General features: G+C 42.0%; 1 protein-coding gene across 7 annotated transcripts; it reads right to left on the bottom strand.

The window, feature by feature from the left end:
• Positions 1-10569: 10569 nt before the first annotated feature.
• pfkpa (phosphofructokinase, platelet a) lies at positions 10570-24061 on the bottom strand. Of its 7 annotated transcripts, none has more exons than XM_061265853.1 (23): positions 23827-24061; positions 22231-22304; positions 21840-21917; positions 21566-21755; positions 21214-21379; positions 21062-21106; positions 20874-20982; positions 20663-20758; positions 20337-20432; positions 19664-19756; positions 19201-19326; positions 18999-19063; positions 18765-18834; positions 18130-18276; positions 17127-17197; positions 16931-17018; positions 15905-16057; positions 13727-13891; positions 13336-13397; positions 13152-13263; positions 12605-12704; positions 11618-11723; positions 10570-11545 (listed from the first exon to the last, which is right to left on the bottom strand). In XM_061265853.1, exons 1-23 carry the CDS (start codon positions 23918-23920, stop codon positions 11389-11391), a joined length of 2463 nt encoding a protein of 820 aa, XP_061121837.1. In that variant the 5' UTR covers positions 23921-24061; the 3' UTR covers positions 10570-11388. The 7 variants fall into 7 exon arrangements, with proteins under 7 accessions (XP_061121837.1, XP_061121836.1, XP_061121843.1 ...); XM_061265852.1 differs by lacking the exon at positions 15905-16057 and adding an exon at positions 14477-14629; XM_061265859.1 differs by lacking the exon at positions 20663-20758 and adding an exon at positions 14477-14629.
• Positions 24062-25477: the final 1416 nt, after the last annotated feature.

Here is a 25477-nt window from a genome sequence, read left to right as displayed (position 1 = left end):
CTCGTCACTGAGAGCAATCGCAGGCTGCAGGGAGAACGAATTCTTTGCATTATTCCTGCTGTACCTTGGCTGTCTGTAGCCGTGCAGATCTTACCACCACAGTGGAATTTATGAGGTGCACAGTTTGCACCAAATTACATCTAATGAATTGTATTGCTATTTGCTGAATTTAACACCCTCTTCATTTTTATTGCCTTTGTTTAACATACAGTAGGTGGAGGGCTGACAGGACCACCAATCAGTGAGAGAGTTCATGAGTAACCAGCGTGAGATTAAGAGAATGTGAGATGGATTTGCTCTTGTTGGGCTTTAGCATGTGTTCTCACACTGTGTCTAAAAATTAACCCCATGCGTGTTTGTTTGGATCCATATGTTCACACCACGACCCGGCAAAATGGCGTGTAATAACGTATAAACAGATCCCACGCATATTTTGACTGCGGGATTGGATCTGCCTCCATGACCGATCGGGGTGAATACATTTGAAGTTTTGAAAGGACTTGCTGAATTCAGAGGCGCCCTCCGGTCAGCGTTTTGTAAATATCCCCGGTCTTGTTAACGTGTCACACCTTTTAAATGGCTTGACAAAACAGCCCACCTGGGACTCGCCGAAAAGAGAGAGGTGGGCGTACGAGGGAGCGCTAGCGGGGGGGGTTGAGGGAATAAAGAAAGAAAAAACGTGGCCTGTCGTTATTTTTACAAGTCTTTACGACTCAATTTAGCGTGTGGGAAATAAAACAAGCAGGATGTCGCGGCTCCAAAGGCTAAGATGAGTTAGTGGGACTCCCTGAGCTGTCAGAGAGCTCACGGCGCCGGTGTGGGGGCTGGATCATGAGGGGCGAGGGAATAAAAAGGTTGGTGGGGGAGGATGCAAGGGATCATCACATTTTCATCAAAATGAACACTTGTGTTCACTTTGCCATGTTATGCTTTTGGAGGGTAAAGCCTGATCTAGCTTCCAGGCCACGTGGTATTAAAGGATATCAAATGATTGGGACTGTCTGACAGAGCTTTTAGGAGACACATAAAACACCTCACAACACATCTGTATAATTGGGTTAGAAGTCAAACTGTTGCAACTCATAAATGATGAATCAAATCGGAGCAGGCCAAGGATAGATTGACTTTATTGCGTCTCTCGAGTGGATAAAGGATACGGGACCAAGGACGCTTAACAATGACACAAAAGTGGGAATGTGTGTTGCTATGCTAGGCAAAGGTATGAATGGAAATTTACTAATATTCAAAAAAAAATATGACACAGAATAACTTCAAATAAAAAAAATACTTTGTATGCCCTTTTGGAGGCATTTTCGGGTCATGACCTCATCTTGATGCGATACCGTGACCCCTGACAACTCGTTTCCAGCTTTTTTTTTTTTTGCGGCATGTTGCTATCGTGTTATGTCATGCCGAACTACTTCAGCACACTCATAGATCCGTTTTCTCCTTTTTTTTTTTCTCTCTCTCATGTACAGGTGGTTGAAGTGATCCGCTCCATGGTCTCTAAATAATGTCTGTGATAGTCTTCTTTTTTTTTCCCCCCATCAAGCCGTAATAGCGGCGTATGTTAATGCTACTGTCTACCCTTCAGAAAGGCATGCATTCATCTTCCCCTCTCGCTATCTCCTTTTCTGCTTTTATTTCACACCAACTAGGATACCTCACGAGGGAGGAGAGGGCTGGTAATTAAAATTCTGTTCAGCATGACAATGCTGTTTCATGCCTAAATTGTTTTTCTTCTTTTGCCACACATGGAATGAATATAGGATAAAAAAAGGGCTTTAATAGGTGAATAGAAACTGCTGGGATGAGCTCGGAATGCGCACGGGGGCTACCGTAAGCAATCGCGTTCTTATCAGCCAGACGTTCAACATGTTGGGTTTTAATTGTCGGCGTGTATTTTCCGAGCTGAAAACGGAGGTGTGCGCAAGCGTGGGTTTTTTTATCGCAGCAACACACGCGCCTGTGCGAGACAAGCGAAACACGCCGCCGCATGCTTTCATGTGCTGATTCTCTGATGTGTTTACTCACTGAAAGGTGATGGAAGGTGGTTGTTGGCAACAGAGAGAACCTCTCGGGATGCCGTCCACAGGGCTTGTCACTTACTGTCACTCACATGTCAGCCCCTCCCTCTCCCCTTTCTCCCCCCGTCATGCCCACCCCAGCTTTTCCAAAACAAAGACAGCAGCAGCAGCAGCTGCAAAGGGCCCATCACTCCACCAGTATTTAACCTCTGTTACTGCTTTGCTACCTCGCTTCTATTTCTCCCCCCTTTACTGCCTTCATCAAAGCATTCCGGGCTATTTTGTTTCCCGGTTCTACAGAGAGGTATTGCTCATGACAACGATCATGGTCGTTTATTTTCTCGCGGCGGCAAGGCCTCGGTATGCACGCCGGGTTAGTATTACCCTATGATATTCAAGCGCTGGCTATTAAATATGCATGAACCCTGGAGATGAAAATTAATTTTGGGAATGTTTTATCCTCCCTCCTCTCTCCACCTTTTTTTTTTTCTTGCTTCCCCCCCTTCCTCATGCTCGCTCTTTGAATGTTCAAATATGCCCTCATCTGCCTTTGTGTCAGGCTGGGAATTCATTATTTCAATTGGTGGTGATGGTGTAATACAGCACAATATGTGCCGCTTGCCATATTGGTCTTATTAAGTGCTAGTGCTGAACCACCTGAAGGAGGTCACGGGCCCCCTGCTTGATCCCCTCCAGTTTGCCTACCGGGCAAACAGGTCAGTGGATGATGCGGTCAACATGGGACTGCACTACATCCTGCACCACCTGGACACCCCAGGAACGTACGCCAGGATCCTGTTCGTGGACTTCAGCTCGGCGTTCAACACCATCGCCCCTGACATCCTCCAACAGAAGCTCATCCAGCTTGCGGTGCCTGCCTCCACCTGTCAGTGGATCACCAGCTTCCTGACCAACAGGAGACAGCGTGTGAGGCTGGGGGGCACCACATCTGACACCCGGACCACCAACACTGGAGCCCCTCAGGGGTGCGTCCTCTCCCCACTGCTCTTCTCCCTCTACACCAATGATTTCTCCTCAGGTGACTCTCGTGTGAAGCTCCTGAAGTATGCAGACGACACCACTCTCATCGGACTGATCCAGGACGGTGATGAGACTGCGTACAGACAGGAGGTGGAGCGGCTGGTCCACTGGTGCAGTCAAAACCATCTGGAGCTGAACCCGCTCAAGACCGTGGAGATGACAGTGGATTTCAGGCGAGACCCTTCACCACTTTTACCCCTCACTATCCGCAGTAATACTATTCTTTCCACAGACACCTTCAAGTTCCTGGGAACCACAATCTCTCGGGACCTGAAATGGACCGGCCACATAGACTCTGTCCGGAAGAAGGCCCAGCAGAGGCTGTACTTCCTGAGACAGCTCAAGAAGTTCAACCTGCCGCGAGAGCTTCTGAAGACCTTCTACACTGCCATCATCCAGTCTGTCCTCTGCACCTCCATCACTGTCTGGTTTGGATCGGCCTCCAAACAAGACAAGCACAGACTACAACGGACAATCAGAACTGCAGAAAAGATCATTGGAATCAACCTCCCATCTATCCAAGACTTGTACCTGTCCAGGACCAGGAATCGGGCAAGGAACATCTCTACAGACCCTTCTCACCCGGGTTGCAGTCTGTTTGAACTACTCCCCTCCGGACGGCGTTATAGAGCTCGGTACGCCAAAACCAGCAGACACAGAGACAGCTTCTTCCCCCAGGCTGTTGCTCTGATGAACTCACACCACTCATAGAGTCTCAGAGACATTACTGTGCAATAACATCCTGCTCCTCACACCTTCTTGAATTTGTCTACACTGTTTTTGCATTATTCACATGTCCTGAATGTTGTTAGTCACCTAAATGTTGAACAGAGGGTGTGTTTCTACCGAAGTCAAATTCCTTGTTTGGCACGCTCAAACATGGCGAATAAAAAACTCTTGAATCTTGAATCTTGAATCTTAAGGCAAGAAAACAGTTCTGATTGAAATAGGCGTGGAGTTTTTCAACACAAGTTTGCCTTGAGCTCTTATCATTTATGAATATTTAGAGCCATAAAGTTAAAAAACATATTAAATGGAATTATGCATGTACGAAGCCGTGGAAATCTACAGTCGGACTTTCCTGTCTTTTTCCGCAACATGATCTTGGCAAGTCATCACTAATTCCGCTCATGATGCATGCCCGAACAACCTCCAGACGCGAGCGAGTACGTGGGTGCTGATACACTCGCATCCCACTCGACGGCAAATTACTTAGGTAAGAGTGTGTGCGAGTGCAAAAGCATCAAAAACACAGCAGTCAAACAAAACAAAACATGCTGGTTGAGTGAGTCGTGTAGGAGGGAAAGTCGAGTTACTGGATAAGACAAGAATTCTTTCAAGAAATAGTGCATAGGAGGAAGAAAAAAAAAAGTTTGGCTTCAAAGGTGTATTTCGGTTTTCGCCACGGGGGATCAGTTTGAATTATCTAGCCTTCATTGTGCCTGCAATTTTCTTGGATTATTCCGCTTTTTTAGTTTTTGTTCAATAACAACCTGCTGTCACGTCACAAATGCATTTGAAGAAAAAAATAATAATTTGAAGTGAGGTGCTTTACTCGGCGAGACCAAAGCCTTGTCCAATAGACAAAAAGTGTTTTGCCGCCATCTTTTGCTTATGTAATAAAGTTGAAATATTGCTGGAATATTTCCCCCTTGATTTAAACCTCATCATTTTTAACTGATTCACTGCCATTGACGTCTATAGACGTCAACTTTTTAATGGGCTGGAAGTGAATGAGTTAATCCCACAGCGGATTGTGTTTAACCATGGTTTGGTTCTAATGACGTAAATATGGTGAGAAAACAAAAAGTTCCAGTTTCAGCATGGTAATTATTTGAGTTGGCAGTGTTGGATTGATTTGCATGACAGCTGGAAACCAAATAAAGGAAACGGTTATTTTGTCTGACGTGAACTTTAAGCTTCACTTAGCCAAATATTACACGGCGTGCTGTACAAACCATCAAAAACAATCCGATTTTCTATTTTTAAAATTCTACTCAATCATCCCGGTCTCTTTTTTTTTTCTGCATGGAGATTTAAACAGCTACTCTTTGCTGCAATCAGTCAGTGTCTGATCTGCATCGTGAAGAAAAAAAAAAAAAGAATCATTGAGGAATATTTATTTTGACACTTTTGACTAATGAAATGAAGACTGCAGTCTGTGATTTTGTTTTAGTAAATCATTATGACAGCGGAGGGTTTGTGTCGCAGGGAAGAGCTGAAGTTTGACGATGGTGGCTTGCTTTGACCCTGTGGCCTGCGCTCACTCACCCAAATCTCATCTACATAACTGCATCTTTCATGAGCTATGGTCAATAACCGATCCATATTGTATAGGCACCTGTGCATGAAGGTATTGTACGTGTGTCCCGCTGCAGGATTTGCCTGGACATAGAAAAAAACATTTCTTTGAGACTTCTTGTAGGTTGTTATGGAACTTTACAGCAATTATTTTGTGCAAAAAAATAATAATAGTCAACCAAAATGCTTTTTTGGAATCATTGACCTATTGTCACCCAAGTATGTAACCTTTTAACCTTGCATGGCAACTGGATTAGAAAGAATACAGGACTGTAAATCCGAAAACAGTCCTGTCGTACAAAAAAAAAAAAAAAAAACAGGCAACCATGACAGTTAGAGTGCTGGTAAAAGAGACTAGTGTGGATATTTCAGCAGCAGTTTCATCAGATTTCAACACCTCATTTGGTATTTATTTGTCAGTTGCACTGTGAAGTACATATCTCTTTGTCTTTCCACATTGCGCGACTAATAAAAGTTATCTTATCTCGTCCTGTCTTCTGGCATAGTCTGTGTATGCAAACACAAACGTGAATGGCTGGCATCTACCGCTAACTCATTTTTCATGTCACGTCAGTTCAAATATAACCACTGATTGGTTGCTTCTGTTACCTCGTCTGCTTGCAGATCTTGTCGTTTTAGCTATTTTTAGAACACTTGGTGACCCCGGGGCTGTCATATCAATTATAATGGAACGTATATATTGTTTTGTTGAGTTAAAAAAACAGAAAGGACACCAAAATGCCTGCTAGAAAATAAAAAAATCCAGTAGCCACCTCACTTTGCTATTTTCTCACTCATCGGAAGCACTCCTGGCGTAAAAAATTGCCAGGATATCAATGTTACCCAATTTCCTCAGAAACCATGGAAACTGTACGCGCATGTACACACGCACACGCTTCGGCCTGATATGTACAACCCCGCCATGTTGTGTCTCCGCGAGGGCATGTTCAATAAATGTATTTCAAATGTGCTCAAACCCGTTTGCGACACAATCTATGTAATTTATTGCGCTCTCTTTCACTTTCCAGAAGAATTAATGTTGCACTTGGATCCTTTCATCACCTCTACGCTTTCCGCCAGTGGCACCTTGTTTAAGGTTGGTCAGTATTAGCAAAGAGTAAACCGGCTGCTCGTAGTTGGTAGATGACCCCTGCGGCTCTTATCAGGTGAAGGGGGTTTTGATTAGTGTTAATGGCGCGGACTAAATAGCCGTCAGCCGTTGCCTACACTTGTTATATATATTTATTTTTGTGTGTGTGTGTGTGTGTGTTGGGCTCAAGGGCATGCTAGCAATTCATCATGCTGGCAAAGCTATATTCGCATCATAGTGATGAACATGTTATGTGTCTCGCCCTGCACCCTAAGCTGCAGCGGTGCTCGTAATTGTTTGCACCGTTAAGTCATAGAATACACAGCGGTGCCTTGACTTAAGAGTTTAATTCGTTCCGTGGCCAAGCTTGTATCTCAATTTACTCTTGCATTAAATAATTTATTTATATTTTTACATTTTATTATTATTATTATTTATTCATTTAATTTAATTAATTAAAGTAAAATCAGTCCAAAATAAATTTATTTATTTATTATTTATCATTTAAATAATATTTTTCACATTATTGAGAAAAATAGGACTGTACTGTAAAAATAAATATCTAAATAGGGTTTTTATAAAGTCATGCGGCAGTCCGCAAGTAAATGTCACCCTTGTTTAAAAGATGGCGGCAGACTACTTTTGTCTAAATGACACTCTTTGACTGGCTTGAGTGCAAGAATTCCAGAATCGGCAAATACAAATCGTGAATTCATTTTTTTAGCGGCGTGGCCTAGTGAGTGTAGTCAGGCCGCGCCTTTAGTTCAATGTTGTCCACGCTCCTTGCAGATGTTTCCATTTTTTGCGTTTGTTTGTCCTTCCATATTCCTTTCAGTATGCTCACCAAGAATTTGTTTTTCAAGAATGCCTCACTGTCTCCCTGCAGCCAGTGTGTCAGCAACACCGTGATATATGTAAATACTGTATGCTCACATACACTGGCAGACAGTAAGAATTAAGCTAGTCTTACTGAGCACAATCTTGGGCTCTGATTCACGATCCACCCGTGGCCCAGAAAGACAGGTTGCAGCGCCAGCTCTGTAAATCGCCTGGCATCTGGCGCAACAGACAGCCTTGCATGTTAATGCCGAGTTAATATTATTCTTATGAACTGCGAGTGACTTTGCATGTTAGTGAGCGCTCTATCAAATTAACGTCACTTCCATTACCGCCGCCGTCAATTTTGTGTCACAAGTGCACGGCCGCCACATTGCGTCGGCACATCAGGGAACGGGGACGACGAAGTAAATATGCGTAAAAAGAAGTAAATCGCATATACGAGCGTCTTGCGAAATGTTTGAAATCCTTTAAATCCACGTTTGAACACGCGTAACCTTTCTGCACAGAAGAGAGGAAAGGAAGAAGGGGGAGGAGGAGGGGGGGGGGGGGTGATAGTCCTTGCTCATTTATCACATTGCTCCAAATGTACAGATGAATCCAGTGATGAAAATCTGTGCTGAGAAATGTCAGGCAGATATTAACTCCAATGCATCAAAGTGGCGCCGCAGTCACTAAGCTGACGCTCCCAGCCGCCCGGTTCGAGTCTGAGCCGCCGATGTAATTTTCAGCCAACTGCGGCCATTCGTCACCCAGAAACGAGTAAATAAAGACACAAGTCACTTTCTCCCAAAGATTAACATCTGAAATGACGCAGAGCGAATTTCATTAGCGCGCAAATGCCATTCTTTAGATCTGTCTCATCTCAATGAGAGTGAAGGAAGAGAAGGAGGGGGAATTGCCTTTTCATGTAGTTTTCACTAATCGCTTCCCTAACAAAATACGGCAGCCTTGTACTAATAAGTAAGTTAAGGCTCAGTGGATAGATAGAGTGAAACAGCACAGAGGCTAATGGAATTGAGAGCTTTCCATGCCTCCATGGGTGTCTTAATTGTCAAAAGGAGATTCTCAGATGAGTACTGCGGGAAGCCTAAATTGGAGGAGCAACTCGCCGGACTTGTTTTAAGCCAGAGCGCCTCTCATTTGCGTAAGCTGGATCAAATCCTTTATTCAGTGTCTGGAAACAGCAGTAAAGTTTCCAATGCAGCCAATAGAGACTGCAGTGACGGGAAAAAATAAATAAAAGCTGTAAATGTTCAGCTTTGAGCTCACTTGTTTATTTGTAGAATGCTTCGCTGTTAATCTAAACTGAGAAATGATTGCTTCTTTCAAGGTTAGGTGACTTATTGTAGCTCTATTTTGGGAGATACAGTAGAACTTCCAAAGCCTAAGGAAATTGGGGGCAATGATTGACTTTGTTCCCATAGAAAATAACTTGAAAGTGGCCAAGGATTTAAGACTAGCTGAGCTGATCAGGTCAGGAACGTGGAAATTCCGTTCCTCTCCCCAAAATCTGCAAAGTTGGAAGTTCACTGTACTGATTAAAAACATCAAATAATTTGATTTTGACACATTTTGGCCAAGATAACCCGATGCAGAATATGTTTTTAATCTAAAAAGGTCAACATAAGCATGAATGTGGAACATCAGTGCCAGTGTTATAATTACAGCCTTCTCTGGAGATGATGCAGAGAAATGAAGATAAAGTTGCTCACAATGTAGAGAGGATTTGATGAGAATCCCAAAGTGAGGACCCTTCATTTGCAACCTTTAATCAGCCCAATGAGATCAGATTCCAGCACCAAAAGAAAATGAGGGTGGAGAAATGAAATGGTAATTAGTATTGATTACCTATGTGCATATGACCCTTTCAGTCTCCCCATGCATTCTTAAATCAACCCAAATTATTGAATTTACTAATTTCATGCAGGGGGGGTGATGGTGAGGGGGGGAGGGTCTTAGTGAACTGTGCACCCATTGGAGTGTGAGGAAATTACAATGATGGGATACAAGGTGTCTTTTTGTGCACAGGCGGTGGAGGAGTAAAGTCAAATTAAGCATGCTGGTTTAAGTTAAGTATAATTATTCTGGGAGGGTCTGTAGGGAGGAAAGGTGATTCAAGTTGATTTTTTTTTTCCTTTTGCCCTCCCCCTCTTTCAAATTACATTTTATATTGTCACTAAGCAATGGTCTCAGCTTGACCATACATGCATGTAATTACTGTTAGTGTGGGTAAAAAAAAAAATAATAAGTGCAAAGCAGCCCAATTAATACGCCTGTGGGAAATTGAAATTTTCTTTCAAATGATAAGATTAATTCCCTAATTGTGGCAGCACACACGGCCTCACACCGTTAATCTACGTCGGTAATAAGCCACTCATCTCAAAAATGGTCCGGAGCCAAAGTGGACAGCGACTGATGGAAAGAATCCATGTCATAATGGACCCAATGAACCCGGAAGCTATGGGGAAGTGGTGGTACTCTGTCGCCACCTGCTGTAAATTTGTGATGTGACAGGGTTTACAGAATATGATTTTTATAGTGTACGGTTTACCCTTCCCCAAGTTATTAAAATGGGTACTTAAAGGAAATATATATAAATGTACTCCCACACTTTTTTCTTATTTCGCTTTTACTTATTTTCTTCCCTGACTTCATCATGAACAACATGCAGCAATTCCATCCAGCATCTTCCATGCCAAAAGCCTTTTTACAAGAATCATCAGTCCAGCAAAAAAAAAAAAACTACTCGATCATCAAAAGCTTCGCCTTCACAAATAGTTTTGATTGATACAGTCAGAGAGCATGCGATTGACTGGCGACAGGTTTTAGATCACTCGTGACACTAGTGAGGAAAAGACATAAAATGGATGGATGGACTGTCAGAGAGGTACTAATTTACAAATGGTTGTATTTGGCAGTGTTGTAAAGCTGTGCCCATACACTTATAGTGACATGTTTTGAATACAGTATTTTTCTTTTTTTTATATGATGGGCAAAACTCTTAGTATCAACTCCCAGTATGTCGTAGAACTGTAAATAAAAAAATAGAGTTGATTAAAACTAATCATGAAAGTTTTGTCATCATTTTGTTTACAGTGTGTAACATTTGCGCCTCTAGTGCATTTATAATATAACCAGACTGAAACAAATTAATCTCGACAACAACATCCCATCTGTTGTTGCTGACTCATTAACGGAAAACAAATGAAATGTTTAATAGGATTTAAATATAAAAGTGGATAATAAATGAAGAAAAAAATGACTACTAAGTGGGGTATGTCAACTTAATTTTTATTCACATTTAACATGTTTGTGCAATGTCAGACAGCCACAGCAGTGCCTACAGTTATAACCATGTTGACACAAAATAATCTGTTAAAAAGATAAATATTAGATCTCAGTGTAAAGCCTAGCGCACGCTCCTCTTTGTTAGCTGTGTTGCATCTCACATGCATGTAGAGCCTCACATTTGTTGCATGATAAAGACAAGAAAAATTGACGATATATTTGGGATGATATTTCAGGATAAACCTCAAATATACTACAACTCTGAATTTAATTTAAATTTGTCAAATTTGAAAAAAGTTGCTTGAGCCATGAGGATTTCTAAGGACGTCTACTTTTATGACTCAATTTATTTTTACCTGTAAAAGCTCTAATGCATTTTTGGGTAAATCTTAAATAACCTTTTATGAGTAGTATATCTGTTTTTGGAGCAATGTACTAGCGCTAGCCTCAGAGCCTGCCTCCGTTAACTCGAGACAGGGAAAGTGCAAAATTTCAAAATCAACATGACATTGATAAACATCCTGAACATGTGTTGAAACGTCGTTAGTATGCGCGTGTGTGTGTGTGTGTGTGTGTGTGTGTGTGTGTGTGTGTGTGTGTGTGTGTGTGTGTGTGTGCAAGACGATACAATATATGTGCGGATGTCACGAGGAACAAATCTGAGGTTAGCGTACAGATCAATGACTACGTCCACATCGGGATGGATGCCTTGAAGGTAAAGGTCTTACTGGTGCGTTTAGACAATGGAATTCACACCTCAGTTAACACACAGGCTTGGAATTTGCGGGCGACCGGATATCTTCACATGGCCACAGAGGCGTCCGAGTCTTTGGGCAGGTGGTGCACGACGTGTTCCAGCTGCCCGGAGTCCGAGACGTCGTAGCTGGTCTTGTACTTGGCGAGGATCTTCATCAGAGGACGAAGTTTCAACCACCACTGCTCCTTGGGAATTCTGTGACTGTTGACAGACATTATTTAATTTACTGCAACCTTATCGTCAAGCACTGAGGAATTTATAAATCATACATACACAAAGTCCGTCTCCCCCTTGAGCTGTACCACTGGCTGGAAGACCAGCGCTCTGCGGCGCATTCCTAGCAAGCAGCAACTGTCCTCAGTGTTAGCAAACACTCTGCCTGCAGAAAAAAAATTAAAAATAACCTCATAGAAGTCAAAAATAGACTTATCGTATTTATAGGCAGCGGCAGACAGTTAACGGTGGCGAAGGAACTGATGAGAGAGTAGACGTGACTACAAAGAGATAAAAGCAAAATTGAGGAAATGGGTTGCCAAGCTACAAGAAATGGGTATGGAACACATGGTTTGAGCAATGAAGAGGTATTGTGGGAGCATGACACATACTGGTACAATGCCTGATGGAACAAACAAATACAGGAAGTGCTGATCTGCAGACTTCCGTTGAATAATTCATTGATGACAAGTTTCTTAGTGTTTTCCTCCCTGATGACATCTTTGATGATAACTCTGCAATGTTATGATGTCATAGTTGTGGATGATTTAGCCAGGCAATGTACCGGTATATTTATGACTCAAAATGTAGTGGGTGGTGCTGAACGGACAGCAATATGGTGGCAAAATGGATGGGACAAAGTGACATGGAGCTAAAAAGGAGGAAGATGTCATGGAGCCATTTAAAAAAAATAAAAAAATAAAAGCATTTATTTACCTTCATCTTATGTCATCCACCATGCGAATATGAAATAGATAAAAAATAAGAATAATTTGGACCTGAGGTGGAATTTCAGCGCATATGTTGAATTAAAACGCATAATACTTCTGTTAACTGTGAGCTCAGGGATTTTTTTATTTTTATCGACAACATTTGATATAAATGATCTATAAATAATTTCCTCTTGAGCGAATAAAAATACATCAAGATGCCAGGTGGAGCGACTCCATGACAGATCTCAATAAATACCACGCCTCACTGGGGAGGGAACATCGACTACTCTAGCATAGATCATTTTTCGAATAAGGAAGCATATTGTGGTCTCACCTTGTCTGAATGTCTCCACCAGCTTTTTGGTGACCCACTGCATCGCCTTGGCAGAAATCTTGGTCCCAAAGTTTCGATCAAACGGAGACGGAGCTCCTCCCTTTTAAGGCATTGAATTATTTCCAAGATAAACAGAAATAGCAAACTGATGCTATTTTAAATAATGCACCTTCTTTCCACTGCATAATCACACCAGCGAAAGAGAAAACAAAGAAGCTAATCGTGCATCAGACACCAACTACGTTCCCTTCTCTGTATTGCATATTTAAATATATGTTGCTGTCTTAATTCCCAAATGCCTTTTATTATTTTGTTTTCTGTATCGCCTCACTTGCTGCAGAGAAAAACCAATGTTTCCTCTGGGATTCATCAAAAGAGTGTTTGATCCAGTTTTATCTGTGCTAATCTCAAGACGCACAAAGTGGGGGGAAAAAAAACAAAACCGCATTTGTGAGGAAAGTGTTGACAAAAAAAAAAATACAATCCCCAAATATAGAAGTTCATTCCTCTAGTGCTGCTCAGTTTAATGGCAGTTTTGAGAGCTTACCTGCTGCATGTGTCCCAGCACATTCTTCCTGCAGTCAAACACACCTTTCCCTTCTTCACTATACAGCTGGTAGATGAAGTCTGTGGTGTAGTTTTCATTAGAGTTCTCATTTCTAAAGAACAATAGCTCGGTTAAGTGCGTGAAACTTTTTTTTTTTGTACGTCCGCAGGTTAGTTTGTAATACCTGAGCACGAGGCCTCGCTGAATGCTTGTCTTCATTTTTTCTGTCAAGTGTTCAACATTGGCCTGTGGTAGGAAGACAAAAAGAAATATCAAGCAAAAATAATGTAGAAAAAAAAATAGACAAGTAGAGGGATGGGACAAAATATTCTCCCACCTTTAAAGTACCGATTCATCATAATCTGTCAGTGCCGTGGAGAAACGTAAACATGAGACTTACTATAATTACCCAGCTGTTCATTCTTGTGCTTCTTCTGACGCATTAAATATTTCAGACAAATTTGATTGGAGGAAAATCTATTCAATTATTTACTACTTTACCCCCCCGCCATTTACGGAGCCGATATGGAATCCATGAGTAATTGGGAGCACCCAATGATGAAATGATGGGTCACCTGCAGGTCCCTGATGTCAAAGGGCTCCTCGTAGATGTATGCGGCGTCCGCACCAGCAGCGAGACCTGCCACGGTAGCCAAGTAGCCACAGTAGCCCCCCATGGTCTCGATGATGAACACACGCCTCTTTGTCCCGCTGGCGGACTGCTTGATGCGGTCGCAAGTCTGCATGCATATATGCAACGTTAGCACGCTGGTCGTTATGTCAGAGTTGTTCCTAATTAAATATTTGTGCTGTTAAATATGCTAGTAGGCGAAAACATTAAGGAGGAGATATTTGGTTTTTTTTTGCTTACATGGCATATTTGTTTGATGTTAGTTGATGATGGCGTGTAAATTACACTAGTAAACCTCCAATACGCCAAATATTATTTTGTGGTCACGAGTCATGAAGATAAATTAAAATAAAAAACTACCGTAATTTTCGGACTATAAGTCGCACCGGAGTATAAGTCGCACCAGCCATAAAATGCCCAAAAAAGTGAAAAAAAACACTCCTGAGTATAAGTCGCCCCCCCCCCACCCAAACTATGAAAAAAAACGCGACTTATAGTCCGAAAATTACGGTATATAAGATTGCATTAAAAAACCCTAATAATTCAAACCTTATGCATAAAAATCCATCATTTCTATTTGAAACAGCAACATGTCAGTAGTTCATTGAAATCGAAAGATTTTTTTTTTAAATTTATGACATTATTTGCTGTTCACTGAACAGCTGACAGTGTGTCAAGAATTGAACCGCCTTACCTCCACGATGGCATTGAGGGCCGTGTCGGCGCCAATACTTAGATCAGTACCCGGTACATTGTTACTTATGGTGGCAGGCAGCATACACATCGGGATGCAAAACTCCTCATAGGTAGCGCGTGCCTCATACAGCTGCAGCAGACTCTCAAGCGCCTGAAGCGGCAGCATTTAAATGTGTGTTAGAGCCAACTGAGAGAGGCGCATCCCTCTCTGTTTTGGAGAGGGTATCTGCCCTTCCGGCTCTTCCCGTGTGGCTGCCCTCCTTTTAGCACGGTGTGAAAATGGACATAAACGAGGGGAATGGAATGAAGTCAAGGAAAGGTGTGAAGAAGAGACGATCGGAGCATGATCGGTTCGATGCAGCGTCAAGTGAGCAACCATCGGAAACAAGATGATGGTAATGTAAGCTTTGAGACAGTCAGCATAAAGAGTGAGGGAGCAAGAAAATGGCAGATGGTAGCATCATCAAGACAGCCCATAATATTGATGGAAAATGTTTACGATGAAATTGAGCAGATGTGTTGTAAAATTGGCATTTAGCGTGTATTGCGAGCCAAGACCAGATCGTATACATGCTGTTGGGATGCAATTGTAGCACCTGAAACCATGCCTCCACATTCCCACTATGCTACTTACCTGGGAGTGAAGTGTGTTTTCCCCCAATAGGAGAATGTTATGTTTTACTGATTCTCTTTGTCATGCAAGGCTGCAGCTGTTAGAAGCTAATTTTTATACTACCGTATTTTCCGGACTATAAGGCGCACCTACAAACCTAAAATCTTCTCAAAAGCCGACAGTTCGCCTTATAGTCCAGTGCGCCTTATATATGGACTAAATTCCTAAATTCAAACTGGCCCAAAGCATTGTGTCATGAAATCAAGCATAAGTGGCCTGCTGAAGACTATGAATCAAAAAGACTATGGATCATTATTTTGTGATTATAAAGTCATTTGTTGCATCTGAAGTTGAAATAAAAAAGATAAAATGGAGAATGATTTGATTTGGATTAAAAATCTGACACGATGCATTAATGGTGCGCCTTAATAGTCCGGTGCGCCTTATATAATGATTAAGTTTTAAAATGGGCCATTCATCGAAGGTGCGCCTTATAGTCCGGTGCGCCTTATAGTCCGGAAAATACGGTAGTTTTTAAAGTGGCGGATCCTTCTAAGAAATGCAAAGAGTAGATTTTAAGTGTATTTGTTTGCGATGGGGAAATGAAGCTTCATGAACCAGTTGTATTTTTATGTTCAACATTGGACTGAAAGTACAGACTTTCCTTAAAACCTTTCATTTAAACCAACAGTGCCCTCTAGAGGCGTCATAAAATACAACAACTGGTTCATGAAGCAAATGTGAAGCTTTGTTTCTGCATCACTAGTATTTGGGTACCACTCAGCTACTCTAGTTGCCAGGCCCATGACTTACAGTCGTAATGGCATTCAGAGCTGTGTCAGCTCCAATGCTGAGGTCTGAGCCTGGTATATTGTTGGAGACCGTGGCCGGGACCATGATCATGGGCACACAGAACTCCTCATACTTCCCGCGTGCCGTTAACAACTCCAGCAGCGACAGGAAGGCCTGCAGGGCAGAGCCGGGTGCTTTAGTGTTTGCGCTGGGTGGTGCTTTGAGGGGGGCGGGGTGGGGGGTTGAGTGGGTGCTACTTGCCACAAGGAAGGGAAAAGACAAATGTGCCAAAGGGAGGAGCCAAGCCTAACACAACGGAAAGCAGCGAAAAAGACAGATACCACTCTACGTACATGTGAGTCTCGTTATCAAACACACAAAATAAATAGAACACACTTGCAAACATTTTACAAAGAAGCTGGTGATACCTATATTATTGACTAAAATAAAATAACTATAAATAACCATGTTAAATGTCTAACTGGAAAAAGAAGCGGGTTGATGGGGATGAACAATAAATACAACAGCAATAATAAAACTTTACATTTAGTGAAATAATTGTAATTATTAACAGTGAAGACCTTGAACTTTCCTAAACATTTTGCCTAAGCTTTCATTGACTTACAACTTTAATTTATTTATGGCTGCACTCAAATCACCTTTCCTCATTGAAATCAATTGAAATGCTACCGTATTTTCCGCACTATAAGGCGCACCGGATTATAAGGCGCACCTTCAATGAATGGCCCATTTTAAAACTTTGTCCATATATAAGATATATACATTTGGCCCGCGGGCCGGACTTTGGACACGCCTGATCAATATTGGTCTATATATACGGCGCACTTGATTATAAGCCGCACTGTCGGCTTTTGAGAAAATTGGAGGTTTTTAGGTGCGCCTTATAGTGCGGAAAATACGGTACTAATCTGTTTCAGTTTTTCCACAAAAAGGTGTTCAACATAAAAATAAAAAAGTGTCTTCCAATATTGTGCAGATGCCATTTAATATTAGTCTAAGGAGGGGGGAAAAAAGTTTTTAACATACCTCAAATCCACCAATGACCAGCAGTGCATTTATGTTGTGAGTTCGCATCTGCTCAGCAATTTTGCCAACATGCTTTGCAGGGAGTGTTCTAGGGGAGAAAACAGAGGTCATGAATCTTAAATGCATCACTTCAATAGATGTCAATGTACATGCTTCATCTTTAAAGCAACATTCACACCAGTAATGATGACTTTACCTTTTTGTTCCCAAAAGAGATCCTCCCTGTCCTGTCCATCCTCCAACATCAGCCCATTTAATCTCCTTAATCTGAAGGGAAGACAGGAGCAACACGTGTTGTAACTAGTTCCATGACTTTTGTCCTTCTGATTGCTGTAGTCTGTGGCATATAAAACATTTCCTTCTTGGGGGTCACGGTGTTAAATGAAAAGGGATTTTCTGGCACACTTTCTTTTACCACAAAGGGGGAAAGTAGTGGACCTGAAGAGCACTGAAGTAGAGAAATCTATTACTCCCGGCTGGTCTCATTTTCTTCGGGTCAATTGGAGCAGCCAGTTTTCAGATAGCCCAGAGTGCACATGGGATGTTTAACTAACCAGTGGTATTGGAGACAGTTTGGTGAAGATAAATGGTCACATTGTTCATTATGTGCTGGCCTTTGAGGAAGCCGGAGTTGGCCGTCGAGGGAATTAAGGTTAGTGATCGTGAAAAGGTCAGGACAGGATGGAGAGGAAAAAAAAAAAAAAGTGATGTGCACTGGTTTTAACAGTCAAGGAACAGGCAAAAAAAAACTAGATTATAGCCTAGATATAGAGCAGATAACGCTGGTCAGCAGCAATCCGTCAACATATTTTTGATGCAGAATTAAAATGTCTACATTTTTCCAACGTCAAGTGTTTGAGATTTTTTTGTTTTTGTTTTTAAATTTGACCCATAAAGACTCCCGGAATAAAAAAAATCTACTTGGACTTTAGCAAACTAAATCTCCTTATATTTTCACAATTCACAGAAACGGTACCATCCAATCGCAGTCGGTATGTTATTCCATGGGGACCTCTATTGGACAAATTTAATATTACAACAGATTCGGTTCAAGCAGAACAAACAGGGAGTGGAAGTGATGAAACTTTTTTTGTGTAATCGAGGGAGAATAATTAACATACTATTAACAATTCAACTTTTATTGCAACTCTAGTGTGATGGATTGTGAGAAAAAGACTGGCAAGTGTTCCAGTACTTACCTGGCCTTTGTAGAAGCCCTCAAAGCCATCACTGACGGCAAACATTTTATGCCCCTCCGAGATGCCCACCCTGACAGCTGACCGGACGGCCGCATTCATTCCCGCCGCGGGTGCGCCCACATTCAACACCGCCACATTAAAATTGCTCTGCCGACATAAGAATCACAGCAAAAAAAAAACCCATTAGTGTCATCCGAACCAAAACTAGCTCTTAAAATTTAAATTCTGGAACTACAGTATATCAGCAAGTTTGTTATAACAGTGAACAGCCAGACACTGGAGAAGGAATCAATAAACGCATCATGTTCTGCTCCGAGGTACACGCTCCAACTGCCTTGATCATTACCACAGATGCCGGCGTGTCCCTGATGGGAACGCCACAGCACGAGGCAGGTCGTGCTGCCTGCACACTTGACTGATTTTCTGTCCTGAGCTGCCTCCATAGCGAGGCCTAGCAGCAGGCTGCAATGGCCCATTAGGGAGATAGGCACGGCTCACCCCTCGGCAAGGAGTAAAGATGTCTTGTGTCACCCCGGCTCTTCTCACAGAGCGGACAGGCACGTTACTGCTTATATTGCTGACTAAAAACATGTCGGCATTGTTTGGTGTTAGTGACAACAGCAGTTGTGACTTACAACGGGCAGTTCAGACTCTGGTTTACGATGAGCAAGCAGTTTGTACGTCTTCAGGTTGTTCTCAAAACTCCTGCAGGAGCAAAAAACAATGTTAAGTCTTATTTATCTATTTTCTATGGTTTATCTTAGTCACAGGAATTACTAAGGAGCATAGTCAAGATGGCCAGGGGAAATATTCCAATCTGTGTTGGTTTCAAATGCATTTTTGATAATAATTATTTTATTGTGTCTTACCTGCCACGAAGCTTAACTGCTTCTTCAAACTTTTTTTCATCCATTGCCTTTTGCACCTCTTGAGTCTAAGGGGAAAAGGCAAGATTGAGTCATAATCCAAAATGATTGTGTATCCAGGTGTTTCTTCAACAAATATTCATTATTGTTGAGCGGGGCAGTCTTATCATTTTTTTTTTTTTTGCCAGTTCAATCTAATACCTACCATCTGTACACATTCCATCAGAGGCAAGCGCACTGATTGGTTACCGCTCAGAGACACAACACACGCTGGCGTATTGGCTGTGGTCTCCAGCAGGGCGAGAACAGCCTCCACGCCCATTCGGCTGGCCTGCATCAACAACAATGTTGCGTAATCAACACAGCATAATGCTGCAAAAAGTTCAGACCCGGAGTGAAAATTATATTATTTATGGCACTCGAGTAAAAACAAAGCCACAGTTGAGCGGGAGAAGGGAGGGGGTTATGATTAAGTCTTGCATACACTGTTAATCTGTTCATGGGTTTAACCTGAGGCTACTTCTCCTCAGACACTTGGATTAGATAGATAATACCCTGTTGTGACCGATTCAGTGAAAAGGTGATGTGAACTGTAGCAGGCTGAATTTCTAGTCGAGTACATAAATGATTAAAAAAAAAAAAAGCAGCTATTGCTGTATTGAACATACCAGGATACGATCAAACGCAGAAGGGGTCCCTCCTCGCTGCACGTGACCCAGGATTGTCACTCGTGTGTCAAAACCCAAACATTTGACAACAAGCTGGCGGGGTATGAAATGCAGAAAATATTATTTTAAAATGGTATCTAAAAGAAATTGTAATTGTAAAATGAAGCAAGACATCCATTTATGCAACAATACAAACACAGGCGCTAAAACACAATAAACCCCAATAAAACAAAAAAATTGAAGAAAAGGGGAAACAGCAAAGCACAAGCAAGCCATTCTAATTTTTCAGTCATGTTAGTCATGTGCAGGGCGTGGGGACCAAAGACATCAAACTGGAAACACATATTTGGATGCAACAATAATAGTGCAGGGGTCAGGGAGAGAGCCAACAATAATGCGGAGATTTATGTTTGCATTAATGTCGCTACGTTTTACAACATGTTCAGTGGTGACCTACTAATGCCGTGTGGTAAGAATAATATTAGCGGCCGTCGTAGCGGCGGCAATATCAGTGGGGAAAAGGGGTCTTACCCTACGAGAGTGTCGGATAGAGCATTCCAGAAACACAGCAACAAAGTCAAAGCCACATAAGGGCAGCAACAAAGTAGTAGAGGTCACATAGGAGGCAGTCGGAGGTCAAACGGGTGGAACGCGCCCACCGCGCTGTACTTACATCCTTAATACAGTCAGTAGTAATTGCCTTGTTGTTACGGTCAATCGCCCCTTCGGCCACTATTATGATATTCAGCCTTTTCATCCCTGCACGATTCTTCAGGTGTGGGCGGAGAGATAGCATGACAGAAAAATTGGGAATGAGGCTGTGACATGGGCTTTCAGAAGCACAGGGACCAGACAGTGCCTTGTCTAATCTGCATTCCCGCCATTAAATCGCAGGTTTACTCAAGATACTTTTGGCTTGTATCTCATCTGATTCCCAGCAGTCAAGGCTCCATGCTTCTGGCTTCCCCTTTTTTTTTTTTTTTGCATGAATGTACTCACATCCTTGACAATACTAGATGTTATGGGCTTCCCGTGCCTATCAATGGCTCCTTCTGCTACTATGATTATATTCAGCCTTGTGCCCCTGGAACGGGTCTGTGTCATAACAACAATATCATTTCCCCCAGTAGAATTCATTATAACACTGAAAAAAGTGGATTTTTTTTTTTTTTTTTGGAGTGTGTTGCGTAATTTAACATGTGGGTGTTACCGCGGACAGTTTTTGACACATCTTCTCTTCCCAGCCATCTTCCGGGGGCATCTCAGGGATTAACACCCAGTCTGCCCCACAAGCCAGGGCACTAACCAAGGCCAGGTAGCTAAAATAACACAATTGCAGATTTTGTATGCTGTATAAATTGTAATAGTAAATTTTCTACTAACATGAACAAATCTTACCCGCAGTGTCTGCCCATTACTTCTAAAACAAATGTCCTCTGGTGACTGAAAAATAACACAAAGGATTACCAGTTCACCCAATTCCCAAAATATGCAAAAGCCCCAAAACTCATTTCCAAAACCGAAAGTGACATTCCATTCCCAGCTCTCACCTCTGTGCCGTTGTCATAATTGCATCCACCACCTCGATGATTCGGTGCAGAGCGGAATCTGTGCCTATTGTCATATCGGTTCCACAGAAGTCGTTATCAATGGAGCCCACCATGCCGACAATGTGAAGGGCAGAGTAAGTCTCAACAGACTGGCGTTCGATAGAACCTGAAAAGGAGAAGTACGCCAAATAAAACATCCCTCCATCTTTTCCAGTGTATTTCCAAAATAGTTTGTTGCCATAATAGCTCCGAGCTATGGAAACTGCTGAGTAAAATATTTCGGGTTTGGTCTGCTTCTTTAAAAATAACGTTTTTCATTTGAACGGGGAATATTGATTGTCTGCCCCAGTACCTTGCTCTACTAGTTCCGCTAGCAGTCCACTCCATTCCTCCCTGAAGAGGTTGGCTCCCGTCAGGCTGCCATCTCCACCAATCACACACAGGTTGGTGATGCCGAGCTTTACCAAGTTAAGAGCAGCCTTCAGGCGTCCTTCATGGGTGCGGAAGTCTTTGCAGCGGGCACTGCCGATAACCGTCCCGCCCTGATAATTTAAAAAAAAGTGACCTCACGAGATCCATACTTGCAATCAACCTTTTTTTTTAATTATTTTTTTTATTATACATACCACTTGAAGCATGCTGGACACACTTTCCCATGTGGCCTCGATTATATTCTCCCCACCATCCACCATACCTTGATAGCCCTGATTAAAAAGAAAATGGAAAGTTGCTGTACAAATTAATCATTGAGCAAAGATCAGATATTTGTAAACTTCTAATATAATCTTTACACATTCTTCTGCCTTAAGTTTCCAAGAACCTGAGTGGGAGAAATCTTTAAAACGAGGCATGAAGGCAGTTATATAACAAACGCTGAGCAAGGAGGCCCCGTGACACGCACAGACGGGTGGGAACAAAGACTGTGTGTGCCAAGCTGGGCATCCTGTGTGACAGTAACTAGCCAGTCCTCAACAAATCACGCAACTTGGTGTTTTCAGATTCCACATACTGACTCACCTCACGAATGAAATAAACCTTTGCTCCTACGTATGTGCCCATTCGAACCACAGCACGCACAGCTGCATTCATCCCTGGAATGAAAATAAAAACAAAACATTGTTTATATTAAAGCAGAGTTCATCTAAGATTGCAGAGTGCATGATCTGTAGTAAATTGTCTCCTGAGAGATAAATTAAATTTATCATAGTCCTGTATTTTGTTTGTATTTAACAGTTTGTTTTTCCGGGATATTTTTGTCCTCTCGCTTTGGCCAGTAACCATTTTTGGGCAAAATTCCTTCAAGGCTCCTCCTCCAGTCTCTTGTGGTCAATTCAAATGAACTCAGTAACCAGTTAGTTGCCGCTCTGTGACTTGAATGTCAATGGCAGGTTTAGCAAACACTAACACAGTGAGGGAAATGAATGCTTTAAACCCACAGCGGCTAAACAGGAAAGAGGGGAGACTGTCGGAAATAAACAAACAGGCAGGAAGTTTTCCCAACAGGAATTGGCTTGGTTACTAAGCAACCCAGGGGCCATTTAGGCAGAAAAGGAGAAATTAGAAGTTCAAGCTCTGTGGGAAAACCAGTCGCCATAGTGCAACCGGTAGGTTAGGGTTTCCCGTTATGCATGAATGACACTTCATGGGTGAAAGGACCAAGCCAAAGCGACATAATGCCTTCTGACACGGCCGTTCCGCTCTTGTCCAGGCATGCATGTCCTCTTTTTTTCTGTCCAGCTAAGCTAGAGGGTTGACAAGATCTCATCAGGAAGCAGCACATAGCAACTGTTGTATCTGCAGTGCAGAGAATTTAATCCTCGATGATGCTACAGTAGATTTTTCAGGTATCTGAACTTTGAGTCATTTTTTCTGACGACCTTTAATGTTCAGAAGCAGATGACCATTTGTGTCCACCTCACATCATTTAATAAATATTTTAAACTGCAGAAGCAATAGGATTTGTGATGATTATAATTGTTTTGGAAATAGATTTTTACATGCAACTTGGTTCTGCTTGGACTTTACTTATAGTTATGGTATTTAGTAGATAGACTGTCCACGTGACCAGGGTTTCCTCTCTGACGTCAGAGAAGCAACCGGGTTGTATGCGGTACATCACGTACACATTGAGGTCATTCCACAACAGGCCCACTTAGGGACTGCAAACCTCAAATGAAATCTACTAAGAAACCTCAATATTGACTTTGCATTTTTTTTTTTGACTATTTTGTTTATTTTCCACGTCACGGCGTTGATGGAATAAGAAGGCGACTGCAGCAAGCCACAATGTTGAATGCAAAAACATTACGGGTGAAAATGCCTGACTGCTTTGCAGTCATAATATTCCACGACCTTGAAATTCCTGAGGTGTCATTGTGCGACACAAAAAAAATGTCAACAATAGCAGAATATGTCACGTTAGCATACTACCCACAGACGCTCTGGAATGAATGAGGGGGACGCAAACGTTATATTTGCTGCTTGTTTTTGCAGCGCAATAGTTTATGCAAATAATTCCATTATTCCATGGGGGTGTGTTTTAAGATAAAGCGATTTAACATGGCTACACTGTCATTTGTAATACTGCACGGTATTTACTGTACACAACAGTACCTTGAGCATCCCCTCCGCTAGTCAGCACGGCGATGGCTTTTCCAGCTCCAGAGAGGTTCTCAAAGAATATCTTCTTGGTATCTGGCTGTGCCATGTTCGCGGTTTATACTTAAATTCCGATGCAACCGATGCAATAATACGAAATGATGACGATTTTATAGAATTGTGCCGAAATGACCGTGAAGGGCAGCAGACTACCGCCCCCTCTCCTTCTCCCTGTTCCGCATCTATTTGCTCATTTGCATAGCTAGAATGACAGTGGGGGTGATTGACCCTTTTGTCAGCCAATCACATTCCGAGTCCAGCCTCCTCCTCGGTGTGTAAGCCAATAGAAAGAAGGCTGGCCGGATAGCGTTGGCGATTACTTTGACGCTCCTTGATGACAGGATTGGCCGTTATTATTTCACAATAATGTTTATCAAACCATTAAAAAACTTGATTTAACGAGAAATAATAACCACTGAGACGGAGGTAATTTTTTCCAAGTGTGATCTGGCAAAAAACGCGGAACATAATTCACATCCCAACACTGATATGAATTACTATCATGAATAACATGATAGTTAATTGCAGTAATTTGACCACAAGAGGGCAGCGCACACCAACTTTGAATAAGAAAAGCACTACAATACAGTATTATACTGCAATTAATAATTGGCATGTTTATATATTTTTCAACGATGGACTGAGCTTTAAACATGTCATCTTTGGCCAAATACAACGACAAGTTGCGCTCCCGTTTATTTAGCTTGCATTTCACCTAACGAATTGCGCTTTCTCGTCAATAGGTGGCAATGTTTCTCATTTTTTGACTGGTTTTCTCACTTGCTACAGTTTTAAAAGACAACATTTCCACAAAAACAAAAATGTTGTGATCACCTGTTTCCTGCTAAACTATCCCATATTTCAAATGAACATTGTAACAAATCCAAAATTGGAAAAAACAATGGAATAATTTCAGTTTGAATTGCCCAACCCTGCAGTGTATTTGGTGTTCTCTAATTGGATAAAAACATAAAACACGTGGTGTAGAAAATTGTTGTAGACATTATAATGGTTCATTCTGAATGAACAGGTATGTGTCCACAAAATTGGCAATTCCCGTCCTCAAGGGGGCGGTGTTATCCAACTTCTGCAGACCTTGCCTATTATCTGACCATTTGAATCAGGTGTTTTGCAACAGGGAGACATATGCATAAAACATGCAGGACATTGGCCCTTCAGGACTGGAATTGCCCAACCCTGCAATAAGGTAATATGAACGGTAACACATTTCATGAACATCAAACCTGAGCAATGTCAATAAATGCTGGTTCATCTTCTATCTCATTCTAACCATATTGACATTCATGAAACCTGTCCCAGTTGCCAAAGGGTAACCTGGCTTTTTTTCAAATGACATTTCCTGCTTGTAATTGAGTGCCACAAACCTGATCTCTAATGCATTGTGCAGTTGTAACTTGTCTCCCAAGGGAAATCATGTCCCAATTTCACTGGGATTGTGCAATTGGCTCACATTGATTGTTTGCTTATTGGCTTGGAGTTGTCATTCAGATTAGTCCTTTATGATGGAGTTGAGTTTGCACAGCTGCTATGATCCAGAGGGAGGAAATTAAACCAACTCGACATGATGTTTATTGAAGATTGATAA

The sequence above is a fragment of the Syngnathus typhle genome, linkage group LG19, assembly GCF_033458585.1.
Source record: "Syngnathus typhle isolate RoL2023-S1 ecotype Sweden linkage group LG19, RoL_Styp_1.0, whole genome shotgun sequence".
Taxonomy (NCBI): Eukaryota; Metazoa; Chordata; class Actinopteri; order Syngnathiformes; family Syngnathidae; genus Syngnathus; species Syngnathus typhle.
The sequence above is the reverse complement of the archived record's forward strand: the minus strand, read 5'-3'. Positions and strand labels throughout refer to the sequence as shown.